General features: G+C 44.0%; 1 protein-coding gene across 3 annotated transcripts in view; it reads left to right on the top strand.

Annotated features, from left to right (window-relative positions):
* Nucleotides 1–14,696, top strand: part of LOC109873238 (neurexin-2) — a 451,394-nt gene that overhangs the window by 395,765 nt on the left and 40,933 nt on the right. For all 3 annotated transcript variants that reach the window (XM_031807879.1, XM_031807878.1, XM_031807880.1), the window contains one exon: nt 11,646–11,827. In XM_031807879.1, coding sequence (XP_031663739.1) covers nt 11,646–11,827 — 182 coding nt within the window. The remainder of the gene's footprint in view (nt 1–11,645; nt 11,828–14,696) is intronic.

The following is a 14,696-nucleotide window of genomic DNA, read 5'->3' as shown; positions in this document are numbered from 1 at the left end:
TGAAATTGTTTCTAAAAACATGTTTTCGCTTTGTCATTATCGGGTATTGTGTGTAGATTGATGAGAATTGTTTTTAATTTCATCCATTTTAGAATGGGGCTGTAACCTAACAAAATGTGGAAAAGGGGAAGGGGTCTGAATACTTTCCCAATGCACTGTACATCTTCAAATGTGCTGTACTGATCTCAGTGTTTATTTTGAGAAGAAGGATTTTCCAATGGCTAAGTCATTTATTTTGTTCACAAGCTCTCTGTCTGAGAGAGTGTAGGCCTGCAAATTGCAGTGTAAGCGGAATGGTAAGCTTGGGTGTTGTGATATCATCTGGGTAATAGATAAGGTAGATGGGCAATAAAAGTGTACCGTGTGAGAAGCTCCTGTAATTTCCCTTCATTTTTTTATGGTGTAAGACATCTTGTTCATTCTGATAATATCAACATCACTGTTCAGGGATCTGATATTTGAGAAATATCTGCTCAGGAACTGTTCTCTAACCCTCTGCTACTGTATACCGTCATTTCTGGAGTCAAACTAACTGTTGTTAGTATCTCGTTGTCCAATCAACTCTTCGTAACAAGAACTAAATCATATGCCAATCTAACGCCAGCTCTAATATGTCTTATGGATGATCTGATACTAACGTCAATGCCCTCTGGAAAACATTCTCTAAAATGTTAGCAATGTTTCCCATACGTATATACAAAAACATTCCAATATATAAAAGGCTTCAAAGCACAGCGTATGCTTTCATGTGGGCAGATAGAGCTCTCATTAAATGAACCAGACGTTCTGAAAAGTGCAGCTCAAAAATGCACAGTGGGTGCATGTATTCAGCCTGTATTCAAACACAATGTTCCCATCCATACAAGATGTCTACCTACCCACAATTAAAACAAACCATTTACAGTACGCAGTCAAACACTTTACTGTAACATGAATCCCGTAACTGTTTCTCCGGTATACTTTCAATCTGTGCGTTATGCACACTCTAAACCCTTCCAGATGGTGTCAATCAACAGTTCAGGTGACCGCTATACTGTAGATATCTGCCAGATGTACATATAGACAGATACATATACACTACCTACACAGCCCACCTAAAATGGATCCAATGGATACATAATGAGAGTGGGAAATATCAACTTCATGACAGAAGATTCAGCAGCATTAGTCAATACAGTCTGTACAGTAGTAACCAGAGCATGCCTATCCCACTCCAGCTTTATGTCTGAAAAACTCTGTTGCCAAGCAGGAGCTCATTAACAGGCCTGTTAATCAGTTTTACCGTTATGACAGATCTATCCTAAACTGACTGAAGATTCGCCGAGACTGCTGTATGTCAGGATCTGACGGAAGAGAAGACAACCCTAGAGCGACGGAGAGAGAGAAAGAGAGAGCGAGAGAGAGAGAGTGTTTGTGTGTGTGCAGAGGTCTGTGAACACATCCACCTTACAAGTACTATTGGGAGGTGAGAGTGGTCACTGAGTGGTTAGCTAGCTGTGCTGCCTCTCCTCGCCTGGTCGATGGTGGTCATGCTGTGGACAGATGACAGGGGATGTGAATGAAACATTGTTCATGTACTTGCCACCAGGTTTAATGCCCAGCTGCAATGGCAGCAGCAGCAAGAGGAGACACACGTTTCCAGGCTGACGTTCAGCAATAACTTCAGTCATTCCAAAATCCCCGTAAGAAAATGTGTGTCCCAAAATATGGCTGATAACAACTTGTTCGCTACCACAGCAATAAGTAAAACAAAACACATTTCTGGGAGCATCAACTGTCCTTTGCCCAGATCCTGTGATACAATAGAACGTTTATTAACCCCCTTCACTTTGCCTTGTAAAGCCTGTGTTAGGTTAATTTAGTTCTTATGTATTCATTAACCAATTCAATTAAAATACTCAGTCTGTACCCAGAGTTTCTAAGGTTCTGGGGGAAATGAAACAGACGGAGACCAGTCAAAAATAGCCGGTGACGTTTATTCCCGAGAGCTCGGCCCATCATTTCATGTACATTGGTTTATGTACCTCTCATATCGGCATAAATGTCCCTCCTTCTCTCAGACAATGACAAAGCTGCGTTTCAATTCCATTCCAACACATACATATTGCTAATTGTATGCTACCACTTGTTACACAATCTACTGCAAGCCCAACGGTTTCTCCCCGCCTAGACTTTCTTCCTGTTATCAGTTTCACAGTGGTCACAATTTGTCTGTTAACACTTCCTCTTTGCCTATGTCGAAACATTCTTTATCAGGCAGGATAGAATTCTATTAGTTATAATTCTATGTTAAATGTATACAATATTTAGTCATTATTGATAAAAATCCTTCAACAGCTAGATACCAGGCTGGTAAACATTGGAATACTTTCCTCAACCCTAGTTATTTGTTGTCCGGATGTTTCTCTGGGCTTTGTATGCTTAGCCATGTCATCTTATAATGTCATAGCCCTCTTACAGGTCTCATTTCCAGGACCAGCCAGGTAAATTGTAAACGGATTGACCTCGTACGATTATTTAGAAGAAGAATCCTATCACACGTTGTGCTTAGAAATCATGCAGCACAACGTGACCATGTGCAACCAGCCATTTTCATCTTTAGCCATTCTGAGCACACTGTAGTCATGGTGATTTCAGTTTCAATAAGTTGTAGTCCTCTTTGGTCAATTGTTTCTGTGATGCGAAGGCAGCGGGGGGACTTGGGTTAGGGCTTTCGGGGATGAGACTGGTAGTGTTTAGAACCAGGACCATCTTCTACGTGTTAGCCTCATCCTCTTCTCTCCCTATCTGAATGAGGAGGTGCAGGGCTCAACCAGGCCTCAGTCTGTCTGTCCTCAGTGTCTGAACCTGACCTCCAACATGGCATCTACTGTCACAGCCATGATTGCAGCCATCAGTAAAGATAAGATGAGACAAAGCAAGGCGCTAAATGGCGAGGAACAGGAGAGAGACTTAAACATGCTAAAAACGTGTTTGAAACCCTGTGGCGATGTCTGAGAGAAAAGCGTATTCTAGCATCGTAGTTAGGTACAGGATTCTGCCTCTGTAAACATGAAAGCTGTGGCACCACTCACTTTAAGGGAGCACAATTACTGCAATATTGTATTACAATGGTCTAACAGTATGATCAATAACACTGACCTTGTAGTTCTATGTCCAGATTTGTTAGCCTACGTCGTAGTACAATTTTATAGCTTCAGTGGATAATTACAGAATGTACCAGGCTGCCACAGAATGTATTAAACTGCTAACGGATGGAAAACTGAAATGAAAGTGAGACTGGAGACAGGGGCTGGGGAAGCTGAATTTTAATCAGAGGATAAACCCAAAACACAATTTCGTCTCACTACGCAGAGAGAGGGCTGGTGATTTTCACAGCTCAACAATTCTCTCTGCCGCTGTTAGACTTGGCTGCTATGCTACTCCTACATTACCAGAGAGTTTTTCACTGGAGGCATTATGGGTCTTATTTACTGTTGCAATAATTAAATACAGGAACCTATGCACCCCCACAATATTTCCACAGAGTGCCAATTGAGTTCTATTTTAAGGCAGTGCAGGGGGGCGGGATGGGGCGGGGGTTGGGGGGTACTCCACACCTCTTCTCTTGGCTGACCCACTTAATAGATGCGTCAAAGCCAAAAAACACAGCATCAGCTGAAACGAGTCACACCCCCAGCAGCCCCGACAGGTCCTTTGTGAAATTTACACACAGACGCACACACTCGTGTTCACACGCACACACACATACACTCACCACTATATGCGCACACATACCCACACCTATATGCAGGCAAGACCAATCATGCCTGCAGATATCGCTCAAATCCTCTAACACAAAGGTACACACTTATAGTCAAACACTGCAATCACTGCACTTGGATCGTTCTGTCATCCTTTATTATAACCAATATATTGAGGAATTGGACAGCTGAGTTATGACTTATTTGGTACGGGCTGGCTTCTTCCTATCTATGAGAGCCCCTTCAGCCATTGAGACTCTTGAAAAGCCACTTGAACAGATTCTTCTCTGGTGCTTCCACATACCGTTAGGGACACGATGTTAGTTTTATGTTCCCTTACCTTTTAAAGTGTTCTAGTCAAGATGATTCAACATTCCACCGTGATATTGTGTCTAGTTTGTAGTTCTTCACTTTATAGACAAAACCCTCTCCTACAGCGCTCGCCATTAGTGCTACATCAATTCTGAAAGTCGAGCCAGAATCTCAGTTTAAGTCAGAGCAACAAGCTACATAAATAATAATTGTTTGGCATCTATTATTATAATTTTTTTAATAGATTAACTCTTTGCGAAGGAAAAACTTTGTATATATCGCACACGTGACTGTATGTACAGAGTGGAAAATATTGAGATTTGATCAGGCTTCTATCTCATCAACAAACAAACAAAAATGTTTTGTGTGTGCCACTCAGACACCTAAATAATCTAGTATGATGTCAGAGGGATGTGTAAGGAATACATATTTAAAGGCATCCTTTTGTTTGCAGCTGAAGTAGGTCACATCTTAAGCAGGGTTTTCCTTTTACCATATGAGTTAAGGTTCTAATCTGTAGTCTAACTACTGTTCCAAATGAAACCTTCTATCAAATGGAGTCTTGTACGTCATTTAGGTCCATCGTATTGTAATACCAATACATTGACTTTTTATAGCATAACTTCACCATTCAAATGCAGTTTGGCAATCTACTGCCAATTGAAAAGTATTTCAGTCAGCCCTAAATGTTTGTTTAAGATATTGACCTATGGTACAGGCAAAATGTATGTTCAACACGTTTCAGAATTAGCTGGAAGTACTGAAACCCATTTCCGTTTTTTTCCGACATTTCCTTAGGCTGAGAAGGAGTGAAAATCGTCCCGCGTGTGGTTCGTTAATACTACTTCCTGTCATCTCTGTACGCACATGCCCGTATGGAGGAGGCATGGATGTCACTGCCAGGAATCCCCATGTGTGTGGCTCAGCTCAATGATTTAGGAATGCTTGAAAGGTTTGCTGTTTTTAATGCGGGACCATTTGCAAGACACTCTCACGTGATGCATGTATATGTGTGTGCGTGCATGGTGATTCCTGCTCGGTGGTTTGTCTCATTTACAATAATAATACGATGAACAATTTCAATCATTTCTCAATTAAACCTTCTGGATGCAGAGGAGCAGAACTCAATCAATACGTTTTCTGTACATCTCAAATATTGATGCGTTTTTAAATCATGTATTTTTGATTCATTAGGAACTGAGCTGTGAAATGGAAGATTATTATTCGACCTGTCAAGGCCACAGGCATATCATCACATGTCAGGAATGAATGAGTAGTGGCACTGGGACTAAGCTGTTCAATATAGCACACACAGCTCTTATATACATACTCTTCTGCATACTGTATGTCTTTATCTCAACCCACAGTGCGTCCATGGCTACTAGCCAGTGAGGAAATGGAAAAGAGCTTCGAAAATGTCTCATTCTCCAGTGAGGCCTGCATCACGTTGCTGCTCCTGGGGTCACTCTCTCCATTCATTTCAGAACAGGCTCACCTGACCCACATGTGATAGTGTTTCTTCTACTGGAGGGCACTGGCAGCAGGTGTTCCTCTCATCTTCTCTTCATCTTCTTCTCTTCATCTCACTTTAATCTAAGACATGGATGGGCAACTCTTCTTTTTTGTCATTTTTTCTGGTACTCATTCAAGAGTCTGAACTTACTGTTGAGAGTTTAAGTAGTAAAATACACAAGGTGCAATTTCGAAATTTGGTTGTGCATCAGCAGTCACTCCATTAGCCCATGTCAGCAATTTTTAGGGGAATTGGTAGATTAGTCTATCTGAAATTGCAGTAAGCATGGTTGAATTACCAACCGGGGTGGGGCCCGTTGATCATCAAATCAAATGTTATTTGTCACATGCGCCGAATACAACAGATGTAGACCTTACAGTGAAATGCTTACTTACAAGCCCTTAACCAACAATGCAGTTTTAACAAAAATATGTGTCAAATAAAAAATTTAAGTAACACATATTTAAAGAGCAACAGTAAAATAACAGTAGCGAGGCTGTATACAAGGGGTACCGGTACAGAGTCAATGTGCGGGGGCACTGGTTAGTCAAGGTAATTGAGGTAATATGTTCATGTAGGTAGAGTTAAAGTGGCTATGCAGGGGGGGGGGGCATGCAAATAGTCTGGAAAGCCATTTGATTAGCTGTTCAGGAGTCCTTTGGCTTATGGAGGTAGAAGCTGTTAAGAGACTTGGCACTCCGGTACCGCTTGCAGTCTATGACTAGAGTGGCTGGAGTCTTTGACAATGTTTAGTGCCTTCCTCTGACACCGCCTGGTATAGAGGTCCTGGATGGCAGGAAGCTTGGTCCCAGTGATGTACTGAGCTGTACGCACTACCCTCTGTAGTGCCTTGCGGTCGGAGGCCGAGCAATTGCCATACATACCAGGCAGTGATGCAACCATGCTCTCAATGGTGCAGCTGTAGAACGTTTTGAGGATCTGAGGACCCATGCCAAATCTTTTCAGTCTCCTGAGGGGGAATAGTCTTTGTCGTGCCCTCTTCACAACTGTCTTGGTGTGTTTGGACCATGATTGTTTGTTGGTGAGGTGGACAACCTGCTCCACCCCAGCCCCGTCAATGAGAATGGGGGTGTGATCGGTGCTCCTTTTCCTGTAGTACACAATCGTCTCCTTTGTCTTGATCACGTTGAGGGAGTGGTTGTTATCCTGGCACCACATGACCAGGTCCCTGACCTCCTTCCTATAGGCTGTCTCATCGTTGTCGGTGATCAGGCCTACCACTGTTGTGTCATCGGCAAACTTAATGAGGGTGTTGGAGTCGTGCCTGCTCATGCAGTCACAAGTGAACAGGGGGTACAGGAGGGGACTGAGCACGCACCTCTGAGGATTTTTTGAGGATCAGTGTGACTGATGTCCTAGGGGCGTCCCGTAAGGAAGTCCAGGATCCAGTTGCAGAGGGTGGTATTTAGTCCCAGGGTCCTTAGCTTAGTGATGAGCTTTGTGGGCACTATGGTGTTGAGCGCTGAGCTGTAGTCAATGAATAGCATTCTCACATAGGTGTTCCTTTTGTCCAGGTGGGAAAGAGCAATGTGGAGTGCAATAGAGATGGCATCATCTGTGGATCTGTGGATCATCTGTGGCTCTCTCTGTGTTAACCGTCACGAACACAGAGAGGTTGCTGCATACATACAAATCATTGGCCACTTTAATAAATGGATCACGAGTCGTTTTAATAATGCCACTTTAATAATGTTTATATATCTTGCATTACTCATCTCATATATACTGTATTTTATACCATCTATTGCATCTTGCCTATGCTGCTCGGTCATCGCACATCCATATATTTGTAAGTATATATTCTTATTCCATCCCTTTACTTAGATTGGTAGTGTATTAGGTAGTTGTTGTGGAATTCTTAGATTACTGTTAGATATTACTGCAATGTCAGAACTAGAAGCACAAGCATTTCACTACACTCACAATGACATCTGCTAACCATGTGTATGTGACCAATAAGATTTGATTTGTTGGGGCGGTATGCAAATTAGAGTGGGTCTATGGTTTCCGGGATAATGGTGTTGATGTGAGCCATGACCAGCCTTTAAAAGCACTTCAGGCCTCCCGGGTGGCGCAGTGGTCTAGGGCATCGCTAGCTGTGCCACCAGAGACTCTGGGTTCGCGCCCAGGCTCTGCCGTAATGGCTGAGTTAGCGAGGGTTTGGCCGGTAGGGATATCCTTGTCTCATCGCGCACCAGCAACCACTGTGGCAGGCCGGGCACAGTGCACGCTAACCAAGGTTGCCAGGTGCACAGTGTTTCCTCCGACACATTGGTGCGGCTGGCTTCCGGGTTGGATGCACGCTGTTTTAAGAAGCAGTGTGTCTTGGTTGGGTTGGGTTTCGGAGGACGCATGGCTTTCAACATTCGTCTCTCCCGAGCCCGTACGGGAGTTGTAGCGATGAGACAAAATAGTATTTACTAACAATTGGATACCATGAAAAAGGGGTCAAATATTTTTTTAACATTTTAATTAAAAACATTTAAAGACGCGAGGGCTACGGTCGGTGGTCATTTAGGCAGGTTACCTTAGTGTTCTTGGGCACAGGGACTATGGTGGTCTGCTTGAAACGTGTTGGTATTACAGACTCCGTTAGGGACAGGTTGAAAATGTCAGTGAAGACACTTGCCAGTTGGTCAGCGTATGCTCGGAGTACACATCCTGGCCCTGCGGCCTGTTTATCTGGCCCTGCGGCCTGTTTAAAGGTCTTACTCGCATCGGCTACGGAGAGCGTGATCACACAGTCGTCCGGAACACCTGATGCTCTCATGCATGTTTCACTGTTGCTTGCCTCGAAGCAAGCATAGAAATCATTTAGCTCGTCTGGTAGGCTCGTGCCACTGGTCAGCTCGTGGCTATGCTACTCTTTGTAGTCTGTAATAATTTGCAAGCCCTGCCTCATCCGACGAGCGTCAGAGCCGGTGTGGTACGATTCAATCTTAGTCCTGTATTGACGCTTTGCCTGTTTGATGCTTCATCGGAGGTTATAGCAGGTTAGAGTCACGCTCCTTGAAAGCGGCAGCTCTACCCTTTAGCTCAGTGTGGATGTTGCCTGTTATCCATGGCTTCTGGTTGGGGTATGTACGTATGTATGTCACTGTGGGGACGACGTCATCAATGCACTCTTTGATGAAGCCAGTGACTGATGTGATGTACTCCTCAATGCCATCGAAAGAATCCCGGAACATATTCCATTCTGTTCTAGCAAAACAGTCCTGCAGCTTAGCATCTGCTTCATCTGACCACTTTTTATTGACAGAGTCACTGGTGCTTCCTGCTTTAGTGTTTGCTTGTAAGCAGGAATCAGAAGGATAGAATTATGATCACATTTGCCAAATGGAGGATGATGGAGAGCTTTGTACGTGTCTCTGTTTGTGGAGTACAGGTGATCTAGAGTTTTTTTCCCCTTCTGGTTGCACATTTAACATTCTGGTAGAAATTCGGTAAAACGGATTTAAGTTTCCCTGCATTAAAGTCCCTGGCCACTAGGAGCGCCGCCTCTGGATGAGCGTTTTTCTGTTTGCTTATGGCCTTATACAGCTCATTGAGTGCGGTCTTAGTGCCAGCATCGGTTTGTGGTGGTAAATGGACAGCAACAAAGAATATAGATTAAAACTCTCTTGGGAAATAGTGTGGTCGACAGCTTATCGGGAGATACTCTGCCTCAGGCGAGCAAAACCTCAAGACTTCATTCGATTTTGGTGCAACAGCTGTTGTTTACAAATACACATAGAGTGTCACCCCTTGTCTTACCAAATGCCAATACAGCGTAAAACCAGCTGGCTGTATGTAATTCATGTCGTCGTTCAGCCACGACTCGGTGAAACATAAGACATTTATAGTTTTTAATGTCCCGTTGGTAGGATATACGTGACCGTAGTTTGTCTATTTTATTATCCAATGATTGTACATTGGCTAATAGGACCGATAGTAAAGCCAGATTACCCACTCGGATTCTTACAAGGGACCCGACCTTCGTCCCCGATATCTCTGTCTCTTTCTCCTGTGAATGACTGGGGATGAGGGCCTTATCGGGTGTCTGAAGTAAATCCTTCACGTCCGACTCGTTAAAGAACAATTTTTCATCCAGTACGAGGTGAGTTATCGCTGTACTGATATCTAGAAGCTCTTTTCGGTCATAAGAGACAGTGGCAGAAACGTTATGTACATAATAAGTACAAATAACGCAAAGAAATATACACACAATAGAATTGCAGGAAACGTACTTTAAAATGGCAACATGTTCTCTACGCCCCATGGTGTAATGTAATGTGCAAAATTGCAGGGTGTATGGATGTGGGTATGCAGACCCACGAGCCACTGCAGCCCCTCATAATGAGTTCCATTTTTTTTTACGGCCACCACCCCCATCAAAGTTGCCCATCCCTGATCTAAGACAAAACCACAACCCAGAATGAGGTTAGGTCATTGAAAGTACTCACGTGAAACTGCACATCATTCAACCACCACTACAGCTCAAAATGTACAACCTGAATGCAATTTTCTTATTACTCACCATATTCGTTGTGTGATATATTCTCGTTTACAAGTAGCATGCAAGTCATTTCACAAGTAGCATGCAAGTCATTTCACATTTCACACTTTTTTTTTAACCCATCAACCCAACCAATTCTCCAACCCATGCAGGGTTACAAAACCTAGAATATAGGCAAGACCATCATGCCCTTCCTTCCTAAGAGAGGTCATCGTCACCCCTGCCCACTGTGACTTAATGGGTGAGCCCGGTGTGCCATGTGAGCTGTGGTTGTCACTGTTTCATCACATGTAGTACTGGCAACAAGTTATCCGGTTCCAGGAGAGCAGGTGTTCAGTGTGCTGCCATCCAAAAGCTGCTCTGCCTGGGAGACTGGTTGCCAGATCATTCCCCTCATCTCCTCTCTTATCTCATGTGAGGCCCACCGGCGCCAGGACGACAGGGGGCACAGACCTGCCAACCTCCGGTGCCCTGGAGGCGGAATAATCACTCATACCTGAGATATGACTTGTCAACCTTCTGATAAAGCTAATTAAGACTGTAGAAAATATTTGGATGACATGATAACCAGGTTATGTTCGGTCAACAGTGGATGAACTGAGATTAGCTTGCTGTTAGAGATGTGAAGTTGATTGTGCGTATGAGACTCATTAAGGGATTCATAGCTTGACATTGGTATGCAGTGAGATTCATAGCGAACTCCCATACCTTTGCATACATTGTCCATCTCAGGTTATATGAATAGATTTCTATGAGAGATTATATTTTTTTCTCAGTTCCACCTTACAGGGAAGTGGGAGATCAAGTTAAAATAATATGACAGATGTTCTGATTAGTTACAGAAACCCCCCAAAATGCAACGTGTTAACTCCCTGGGCAGGGCAAGGCATACTACTGCAGCATACTGCAACCCGGTGGTCTTGTGTTTACAGTTCCGCTGGCATGTTTAGACATGGTGGCACCTCAACCACTCTGCAGTACTGGCAGGTTTACACAATCTAATGCACAATCAAATCAGTGACAGCTCAACTCGCGACCTCTCGTGGTAGTGGTACTGCAGGTGTGGTGCAAGTTCTGTGCGATAGTGTTCAAACAGGACAATATCAGCACCATCCCAATCACACAAGTGCATTCGAACAATTCTGTGAGGTTTGTGTAATTATAGGCGGCGTCTGTTTTAGTGTTCATCCTCCGCTGTGATGAAAACTGACAGTGTGGCATAACTTAGGGGAATAACGTTTCGCTTTGACATGTTGTTTCTGCCGAGAGAATAATAGGTTGTGTTAGGGAATGAGCTGTCACAGTCATGTACTTGGCAAGAAAATAGGCATCTGAAATTTGGCATGAGTGGTACTGAAGAACAATCTCAGTAAAGATAGCAAGGTCTGCTGGGAACAACAGCAACAACAACAACAAAAAACAAGATTCTGAAAGTGATGGAACACTCTCTAACACCTTATCTCCTTAATAATGTCTCCCCCTTCTCCTTCTCTCTCAATTTCCTCTCCCTTTCCCCTCAGTCTCTTACTAATGCTTTTGTTTGTCTCCATTTGTCCCTCAGCTGGGACCACGTATATATTTGGGAGAGGAGGGGCCCTCATCACGTACACCTGGGCCCCCAACGAGCGGCCGAGCACCAGAGCAGACCGGCTAGCTGTGGGCTTCAGTACTCAGCAGAAAGACGCCATCTTGGTCCGAGTGGAGAGCACCAGCGGACTGGGAGACTACCTGCAGCTACACATAGTGAGAACGGGATGGGGGGTGGTGTGTGTGTGGGGGGGGGGGGGGGGATAAGAGCATTGTCTGTAGTACTGTGGGGTTAGGGTAGAGGATGAGGGTCCCCTTTTTTATGAAGAGGGATGGGGGGGGGGGGGATAAGAGCATTGTCTGTAGTACTGTGGGGTTAGGGTAGAGAGAGAACTGACTGTTGAGATTTAGAATAGTAGAATGCAGACAATCAATTAGCCCATTTCAGCTAACATCGTTTATACCCCCATTGATTTTGTTAGGGACTCTCACTCAGATATCATATATTAAAATATTTATATCCACCCTATGGCAAAATGTGTAAAATTGCAGGAAATGTGTTTTAAAACTGCAACATTTTCTCTGCTCCCCATGTTAGAATGTGTAGAATTGCAGAAAATGAACTCTAAAACTCAGATTTCTTCTCTCCACTGTCAAATTTCACTTAGTGCCCCCAAAAGGTTAGGGCCGGCTCTGACTGTGTGGGGTATAGATGTGGGTACACAGAGCAGCGAGCCAATGTGTCCCCTCATGAGTCCTGATTTTGTGTGGCTCTCATCTCCATCAAAGTGTCCCATCCATGGTTTTGAGCCAAGGCTTGGAATGAGCTGATATCCTGAGGTTCACTGTGTAGAAACAGAATCCTGAAAATGCTCTTGCTGGAGATTTGGAGGACTATTTAAGGCGCTTAGAAAGACTGTGTTAATTGATCAAATGTGTGTCCATTTCCATAGAAAAAGACATATGGCACCTATTTCTCATGATATCTATGATTTGTGCCAGAAAAGTATTTACCATGCATCTGGATTGGCAAGGGAGAAATAACACCGGTGTTTGCTCATTAAAACAGCAGAGGGCAGAGATTGTAACGGCAGTACGTCACGCTGTGAAATGCTCTGGCTCATTAGACTATTTCGTCTAAATGAATTATTCATTCCATTTGAACCATTTGACTTTCACAGTGCACATTTGCAATGTCACCCTATCTGTTCAACACTAGGATACCAGATGCTTGGCAAAACAATAGCTAAGTGTGTGCTATTTTCTAAAGAAGCCTTTAAGTCAGGTGTAATATGTCCCTGTTTGAGTCCGAGCCCAAACATAGCTTGTTCCCCAGGGGTACTGCGTGTTTGTTTCTACAACACCGCTGTTTACAGTTATACTGTTGATTTTAGAGTCAACGCCAGCATTGTCACTGTAGACTATGAACAGTGTGTGTTAAGGACTCTGCAGTAGATTTAATGAAATTCAGACCATTTGAAACAGCATTTGTGTAGATCCTTTTTTGGCTTATTGCCTTGTATTGTTTATTTGTTACCTATAAAGAGACAGAGATGGTATGAGCTTGAGAGAGATCGTAAACTCCCTCATAGATTACATTCCCAGGTTATTCAACAAAACGTCATAGCTTCATTCTGAGGAAGAAGGGAATCATGTCAAATAATGATTAGTGCTCGATCAAAGCTGTGTCTAATATAGCATGATGGCCTCCATAACAATTTAGCCTCTCGTCATTGTTGTCCCTCATGGAGAGGGTTTCTGCCGTAACTAAATTACCAACAACAACATCTAATCCAATTGGTCATGAATGTGATAGCGTTCAGGAGGTGCAGGAGCAGCACTGTGTTGAGCTATAAACTATTGGCTTCAAGTTATCCCCCTCTCAGAGAGAGAGAGCACTGGATGATAGGATGAATGCAAGTACAGAATATATGATATGCAGCATGTCTCGTATTTCCTCCAGTACTTAACTTGCTGCAGTTTCGGCGCCACAGGCGGGTTTTCCCATTGTAAGCCATTAGTCACACAGCCACAGAGTCTAGGGTTGGACCCACAAGGGTCTGCAGGCAGGAGCTGCTGACTGATGGAGGGCTGCGTGTGTGTGTGTGTGTGCGTGTGTGTGTTTGTGTGTGTGTGTGTGTGTGCGTGCGTGCGTGCATGCGTGTGTGTGTGTGTGTGCGCATGTGTGTGTGTGTGTGGCGGGTGTGTGTGCCAGTGGTGCTGTCTGAGTGGAGGGCCTTGTCTGAGTGTGTGTGTGAGGAGTGTATTGATTATTCCCAGCGAAGGGTTGGGTGATTCATTTGCTGACATACAGTAAGCCGTGGTTAGTCACAGAGCAAAGAGTTGCCACCTGGTATCCCCTTGGCTGATGACGCAGCAGTTGGGCTCAGAGCCCTCTCTGTCAGGATGAGCATGATGAATGAAAGGAGGTTGATGGCCATTTGGGTGTGATTGGAACTTCCTACTGAAAAGCTGCATAGTTCACTTTCCAAGTTACAGTATTTCCTTCTTAACATTTTTCGTGACATCACAAAAGAACAAAGAAAATGACATAGGTGTTCTATAGATCACCTCTGACCATTCCCCACATTCTATGTTAGTGTCAAGGCTCAGGAGATACCCAGATGCAGACAGTTTCGAAGTAACAGAAGTTTAGTACTCGAACAGGGGGGGCTAGGCAAATGACAGGTCAAGGGCAGGCAGAGGTCAGTAATCCAGGGTGGCATGGCAAGGTGCGGAATGACAGGCAGGCAGAATGGTCAAAACCGGGAAAGCTAGAAATCAGGAACTAGAGACAGACAGGAGCACGGGAAAAAACGCTGGTATGCTTGACGAAACAAAACTAACTGGCAACAGAGGACACATGTATAATTACACTGGGGATAATGGGAAAGATAGGCGACACCTGGACGGGGTGGAGACGAGCACAAAGACAGGTGAAACAGATCAGAGTGTGACAGTTAAACATATTGTTCCAGTATTCACTTTTGAAAGTGTTAGAGATTCGGCAGGAAAATTATCTTGGAAACAAAGGACATTCCTTTGCTGAATATTGGATAGGGAGACCTGAATCTTCTCCCCTTGA

Source organism: Oncorhynchus kisutch, linkage group LG28 (genome assembly GCF_002021735.2).
Source record: "Oncorhynchus kisutch isolate 150728-3 linkage group LG28, Okis_V2, whole genome shotgun sequence".
NCBI classification, from domain to species: domain Eukaryota; kingdom Metazoa; phylum Chordata; class Actinopteri; order Salmoniformes; family Salmonidae; genus Oncorhynchus; species Oncorhynchus kisutch.
This window is presented reverse-complemented; position numbering and strand designations above follow the sequence as displayed.